This window comes from Colletes gigas, unplaced genomic scaffold (assembly GCF_013123115.1).
Source record: "Colletes gigas isolate AHSC1104 unplaced genomic scaffold, ASM1312311v1 Colletes_gigas_Sc00009, whole genome shotgun sequence".
Lineage (NCBI taxonomy): Eukaryota > Metazoa > Arthropoda > Insecta > Hymenoptera > Colletidae > Colletes > Colletes gigas.
The window spans coordinates 3318606-3326529 of record NW_025106638.1 but is presented as its reverse complement, the minus strand read 5'-3'; the positions used below and the strand labels follow the sequence as shown (position 1 = coordinate 3326529).

The following is a 7924-nucleotide window of genomic DNA, read 5'->3' as shown; positions in this document are numbered from 1 at the left end:
CCATAGATATATGATATGTTTACACTATTAATCATATGTTTAAAACCTTTCTCGTTTTATTAACTACATAAATTCCTTGTTTACAAGATGGTTACCTTTACTTTCGTCTCCCACCCCCACGCATGAATATACCGAATCTTTATCTAGCATGTGTTACAAATACATTTACATTCCGTCCCATATGTACTCGACGTCCATCACTTTTAAAAAAAATATAAAAAAACTGATGCGATGGATACGAGATATTGTATAATAATAAACATGGATGTACCCACACCATAGGTTATAAATACATATATTAGGTATACTGATTGCATTGTCAACTACACTGTTGGGAATCTACTATAATACTTATTGGGTTAAGGAAAAGAAACTTAACCTTATTGAACCTAAAAGGCATAACGAGATATATCATTTTATACATCATTTAATCGCTGGTATAGTTCGTAATTTTGTTTACAAAAACGTATCATTATAGGATTGGGTTAGTATACTGAACATTTTTCGAAATATTCACGATTAAAGTTTTCCTGACACAGTACACGAAGTTTACATAATTCCATATAAGCTTATCGTAATAATTGCTCTTAAGTTATTAAATGACCACAAAATTGAAAAATTTCATTAACAAAAATAAATGTTTGTTTTGTTTTTGTAAATTAGGTAAATGAATATTTTTAACAGAAGTTTTATAGTTCCATTTCCTGCCTTTAACAATTGCAAATCACAGACACACAGTTTATTTAATTATATCAAGTAGTATGTATATCCACACAAACTTGTTTCGACAATCCTTATATAATGTATAAGTTCTAAAATATATTTACTATGCAAGCAAAGTATTAAAGAAACTTCTAAAATCCTAATGAAATCTAAGGTTCACCTAAATTCTGTGAGGGGATAAAATCACCCCACTGGGTATAAAATGTAAGTACTAAAAATGAATAGTTTTTATTACAAATGACAAAACAAATAATAAAGTGCCAAAAATATGAAGAAAGAAGAAAAAAAACTATTAAACAACTAAATGATGATAAATTGTGCAAAAAACATTATAGTTGTAAAAAGAAATAGGAATCATGAATCTTGTATAACACACCAATTCAATGATACGGTAGAAATCTTTTATAGGTATTTCAATATGTGTATACTACACATTCTACGCAGTACAAATGAACTACACAAATGAAGTTGCTAATACCCTAAAAGGAGGTACGCAACATAAAATAAAATAAATAAAAAGGAAGTAACTTTTATGAATTTTGAATTTAGAATTACAACCTAAGAACAAAGTCAAACAGGACACATGTTTATAGAAATTCTTTTACTGTTTTTCCTCTTACCAATCCATCAACAAAATGGGTACATACCATGTATTTTATTATGAAACATTTTGTATATTTGTAATAAGCTATCGCAAAATGTTTAATACATTAGTTTACTTGAGTATATACGTTTTTTCCAATATTCATAACCTATATGGGACTGATTGTAAGTAATTTCACACAACGCAGTGCGAGAGATTTTAATATTACCATTTTAAATCACTGATAAGATAAGTATTAAATCATTTTCTTAACAAAGCGATTAACATTTTTGCTGAAAATTTGAAAGGATACTACAAAAGGATCACATTTTATTCATCTTAAATCTAATAATTAATGAGCCCTATCGACGAACATTTTTGCAATCTTTATGTAACCTATAGCTAAAAATGGTAACCGTTGATATGAATGCAACGATATAATTTACGAGAAGAGTTACAAAAGAAACAAGTGTTATACGCTGATCGGTAGACAATCTTGAAATCTTGATAAAAAAAACAAAATAGAGAAAACCTGATTTGTTTATCTATAGCTATACATGTTTTATATGTAACAATCTTAAGTGTCTACGGTATACTAATTTCTTGTTTCTCGTTTAAATTTCTACCACACGCAAAAATAACTGCACGAAAATAATCGCATGAAAGCTTACGAGAGTAGTAAGAAATTTTGTTGAAAAAGTTAATTATAAAATATAATTGTATAAAGTTAATATGTTGATTAAAAGAGAACTGTATACGGTAAAGGCAAGAAGAAGTAAAAGAAAGTAAATATGTATTTTATAATTAAATATTACAGCAAATTTATATAAACGCTTCACGGTTGATGATAAAAATGGACATAATTATAAGTTCACCTCATTTTCTGACATCTTCGGTGATTTATGATTAAAATTATTCACTCGCCGTGTACAGGATTATATAAAAAAAAAACTACGAAATTAATTTTTGTATTATTTACATGTATACCAAATCATTATGATTGGTTAGAAAAATGCTGTTTTCCAGTTGGACAAAAGTATAAATTCACTTATACATAATTTATTTAACATAAAATTCTACAATTTTTAATAATCAGTTGTTGATTCTTTTTTTCATGCTATTAATAAAATTTGTTTATTAAATTTTGATAAATTTTCCCCCATGCATTTATAATTGTTATTTTTAACTGTTGAATCGATGAATATTTTATATTATTTTTTATAAATTGGAAAAAGACTGTACTCCCTAAATATTCCTAGATGTGGTCCTAGGACCATTTTTGGATACTTTCACTATGACGAATCGGGGCATAATCTTACTGAAATATAAATTTACTTGAACGATTTTCTTATACATATGTATGTATAATATAAGAAAGCAACTGTGATTCTAGTACTTGTTAATATTAGTAACTATTCATTTTTGCTGAAATAAAATTAATATTAAGCTTTCCAGAGACACGAAAGCTCCCAATATCATTACATTCCCCCCCCCCTCCCCCCCAAAAAAAAATTAGGTTTTGAAAAAGCTTTTTCTCTTTAAACTTTTTTTCGTTGCTCCAGATAATCTGAACAGTCGCAAGTTTGTAGTGAAATTTAAAAAAAATTGCAAAGGAATCTGTGCAGGCATGATAAAAAAAGGTTTCCCTAATTAATAAAAACCATTTTTTACTATAATTTTATATTAGATAAATTGTTTTCTACAAGCGAACGTATACTTTCGTTCAACTAGAAAACATAATTTTTCTAAATAGTAATGATAATTTAGTATACATGTAAATAATACAAAAATAAATTTCGCAGTTTTAATCATAAATCACAAAAAAAAATGAAGTGAACTTATAATTTTGTCCAGCAGTGTTTATTATTAACATCTATTGTTTTATTTTACTATACCGTATACAACGGAATAAAATATTTTATCATTTCTATATAATTACATAATTTCTAAGACTGCAATTAACTGAACAATAACATGAATTATTTAAGATAAATAATACTTTACTTCCATGACTAATATTATGATCAAATCCTTTTAGGTTATCGTGATCTATCAGGAAATCGTAACGATTTCTATGATGGTTTGGATTACATGTATGACCGAGGAATTGAGGATAATTTTGAGGATGATTTTGTTCTTGCTCACCGACGTTTCAAAGAACGTTCTGCCGCCGCTTTTGCCGACGATTTGGCTGATATGAGACGCAAAAGAAGGGACATGCAGGTTGCACTTAAATTCAAAGCATGCCCGTCAAATTAAGATATCGTACACAAAAAGATGAAAGTTTTATTCCTTTCGCCTTTAAACAGAGTAATATGAACTTATATTATTGCCTATCGGTTTAAATATTTCAAATATCGTAGAGTTTATCACAATGACGGATCCAGGGTAGGGCTGATGGGGGGGGCGGCGATTGCCTTCCTCCTCCCCCAACAATTATGAAATTGAAAAAAAATATCTTTATCATTCATTTCACATCACATTCTATAAATGGTTTTGAGTATGCATTTGTAAATCTAAATAAATAATTAAAACAGTAATAAATGAATTATAAACAAATTTCGAATCGTGCAAAATAAGGTTCGAATATACATATAATTTAAATATTTCGCCCTCCTTTCCCCCGTGTAAGCCTTCTGGATCCATCCCTGGTCCATCACAAAAAAGCAGTAAATATCTGTATAATTAGTATACGTATATGTATATGTATGGTAGTTCACGGTTGAATTTCCATTATCTATCCCCACTCTTCTCCCACCACTCAGCATTTCAAACAATCTGACCCAAAAGAGAAGGAAAGAGAATGGATTAAACAATATAAAAAATAAAGACACACACGGTGTACAAAGATGTCAAAAGTAAACAGAAGAAAAAACACTGGCATCACGATGTACGGAGAGGTGGTCAAGCCGCTAAAAATTTTCCACAAGGAGAGAAAATCAGAATTGCGCCCAATCAATATGTAATCCGTGAGTTTGTTGATTGCTCGCGCGTGGCTAACTACGACTTGCAATAAATATCGGAATCGCGAAAGCAAATGTGACATTTATGCTGCATCTAACGGAGAGGACGAGGTCAGAACCACGACTACCCACAGGATGGGAGACTTGGGAGAGCACAAAGCATGAGAGCATTGTTATTGGACACCTAGTAGCAGAGGAGGGAAACAGACGGCTGAGAAAGTCGGCCATCTATCGAGTATGAGAAACGCGGTCGGACTGCTTCGTTATTGTAATGTACATATTCGGGAGAGTATGGTTGAAGAAAAGTAAACGCCCAATAGTGAAACTTCAATTTAAAATCTGTCGTTAATGATACGTTGCTAGTAATCGGAGTTAACGAGGAATAATTGAAACCTGCCCGTAAATGTTAATGTACCTAATAAGAAATATACATATAATCCTTCTGTCCTCCGAACCATATTCTCGTAATTCCTATTCCGTATTATCGACTGAATCACTACACCTTTTACAGCAATCTATATCCAAACAATCGATTGTAGTCTCTATTATGACTTTACTAGTAATTCACTAGTAACATAATAAATTAAACTAATCAAGTTATATACGTGATTCACCCTACATACATATATCTATTTACTAAAAGTAGCCTAATTTATGTTATGTTTGAGCTCGTTTTAATGGACCGAATCCTACCTGTACCATTTTTGGAAAAATAACATGAACATTACGGAAAGTAACATTTTGTATATTGCATAGTTATTTTTTGTTGCGGCAGTATCTTTTTGAAATGCCGCATCTCTACGTATCGTTGTATCTATCTCCCGTTATAATTATTCTCTTTCTTTGTCAATCAATGTCGAATTTTGTAAAATTCAACCGTGCATTACTGTAAGGGCGCAGTCTTTTTAATAAGTAATTATTAATTAAGTTTTAGTCTAGCATTTTTGCACCTTTATGAACAAAATTCTGACTACGCCCTTGCATTGCTGTACTTAATCAAGATAAAATTTGTAAATTTAAATGCCTGAAAAGGACATATTGACCGGAAGTTTGTATCTACATACATTCTCTATCCAATAACAACTCTCTTTCAGGATCGTATCTTCGATGTAATTGACTTGAACGCTGAAATCGAGAAAGCTAAGACCACATTGGAAGCAGCAGACAGTGCTTTTCAACGACACGCAACAAAATTCAACAATACAGATGATTATGATGACGAGTCGCTAAAAAAAGGACCTAATATGGAAATAATGCCAGAAAAACCAAAGCCCAAAACTGTGAAATTTATAAAGGTCCCAAATCTAGATATAGAGTTGCACATGCCGAAGCCATCAAAGCAAAGACAAGATAGAACTAACTCGTTAGTAGAAGCGGCTGCGATTGAAGATCCGTTAAATACAGTTGCTTTACTACCATTGAAGAGGAAATTCTTAAAAAGGAAGAAAAGCGTCTCGTTTTAATTATATCTGACAAGTAATGTAAATTATTATATTATAACAACATTAAAATCTACCTGTATTGTTTAATGTTGCTATATGAATGATACCTACTCAGAGAAAGGTGTTAAATGATATTTTTGAATTACTGTTCTAGTGCGGGAAATTATTAATTTAACACAAGAGGATTTAATTGAACATTTAAAGGGGTATTCTGCTATATTATTTATTCTACTATAAACCTTTGAAAATTCGATTTTTTGTTATATTGTCTCGAAGAATATGGTTTGAAAAATATATCTGCAAAATCCAATGTCCCAACTTCTGGATTCTTTCATACTTTTTTAGTCCTTGAAAATAATAAAAAACTTTCAACATGCTTTTTTAAATTATATTTTTTAACTGGTTTCTATTCTGTGCTATTATCACAGACGAGATATATGAATAGACCTTTCACCACAGACGAGATATATGAATAGACGTTTCACGTAATGTAATTTTTCGGCCGGAGTTTCTGGGGTCCCGGGACCCCATTACCATTTTCGTGTCACTCGCTACGTTATCAACAGATTCAGAAATTAACACAAGAGGAAGTGAGACAGAAAATAAAATTACATAAATTTTATTATTTTTTAACGGAATTAAAGCTGTAGGGTCCATCATTGGACATTAATCGATTAATTTCATTGGAGAAATCAATCGATTAAGAGTATTTAAAAATTTCAAGATTATTAAAATTCATAAGGATGTATTTCATTGATACGTACACCGCAAATTCTCTATTTTTTATTTTAAATTGTAATACATCATTTATTAAAAAAATAACTCGGCAGAAACGTATTTGCGACTCGAAATCAGTTTAATCAGACTTTGCATCGGGGCCCCGGAAACTCCTCATTCCTCGCTTTCGCACACTATGCTCAATTGCGTGTACGTGAGCTCGTTGAGTTTCGGAAGAGCCGAGAAGAACAGGCTGATACTCGCTTTCCTTCTCGCTCTTGCATCGCTGACGTCGTTTACATTTCTCGAAAGCAAGCCTGGCATCGCCAACCGTTCGAATCGTCAGTAAACGACAAAAGCCATCGTGACTGACAGACCTTACATTTCTCGAAATCGGACCTGGGCGCTTTTTGAAGATTCATTGACTTTCCATACGAAGCGACCATGCGTTATATACATATACATGTTATACATGCTAGGAACTATAAATTGTATAACTTTCGTTGTATATCTACTTTCTAATAACATGGGAAAATTTTAAAATATAAAAAAATGTAAGAATACTGTAGAATTTTTGCAATGGAGAATTATTGAAAGAAAATGAGGTAATTATTTAGAAAAGGCCGGGTCTCACCGATTTCGATGATTTTTGAATATGTTGTAGAAATCAACATTTTGAGCAACTTTTTCCTATACATATAACCGTCGCTCGGCCTTAGTTTCCGAGATTTTTCTTCAAAATATCGCTACTACTACAATGAATTCTGTCTATATGTACATATCTGTGGCTCTGTATTGCATCAGTCCACGATCGTTGCTTTTTTCTCTTGTTTGTATTAGTCGGCATGACAACCGACGACAAATAATGTATAATGTGTCGAGCTAAATCTAGTTCTGCATTGTTGTCAAAGGTTCGAATATTCTGACGTATGGAACTCGCCAAATACATTATGTAGGGCTATTTAGTTGAATTCTTCTTCCGTCGACAATATCATGCTAATGATCTAATAATTAAATTTGTCGAAATAATGGCTGAAATCTTTCCCACTTCTGATAATATCAATAAAGAAAATTGAAATAGAAAATGAATGCGTGGCCGCCGTTAGGCGGCCGGCTACACAAATCGAGTTTTTAAGCACAGCTGTTATACGCATTCATTGCCGGCCGCCTCGATGTATCTATAGAAACAATAACAATCGGCGAGTCGTATACATACTGCAGATTTTTTGTCAACAATCGGCGAGTCGTATATATATAACAGGCACGTAAGTGTAGATAGAATTCATTGTAGTAACAGCGATATTTGTGATATATGGTACAACTTTGGAACCAAGTAAGGCATTGTGTTGAAATTTGGTTTATATGTATTTATGGACATTGAAGAACACATATTTACAATACAAAATAAAAATTTATTTCTCATAATTTTCTATGGTATGGTAAATTCTGAAACAATTCCCAATATACATAGCAGGTTGATTTATACATGTTTCACA

At 31.6% G+C, this 7924-nt stretch overlaps 1 protein-coding gene across 1 annotated transcript; it reads left to right on the top strand.

The window, feature by feature from the left end:
* The first annotated feature begins 3350 nt into the window (after positions 1 to 3350).
* Positions 3351 to 5732, top strand: LOC122397345. The gene is made up of 2 exons (XM_043396470.1): positions 3351 to 3529; positions 5364 to 5732. Exons 1-2 carry the CDS (start codon positions 3398 to 3400, stop codon positions 5730 to 5732), a joined length of 501 nt encoding a protein of 166 aa, XP_043252405.1. The 5' UTR covers positions 3351 to 3397.
* The last annotated feature ends 2192 nt before the right edge of the window (positions 5733 to 7924 follow it).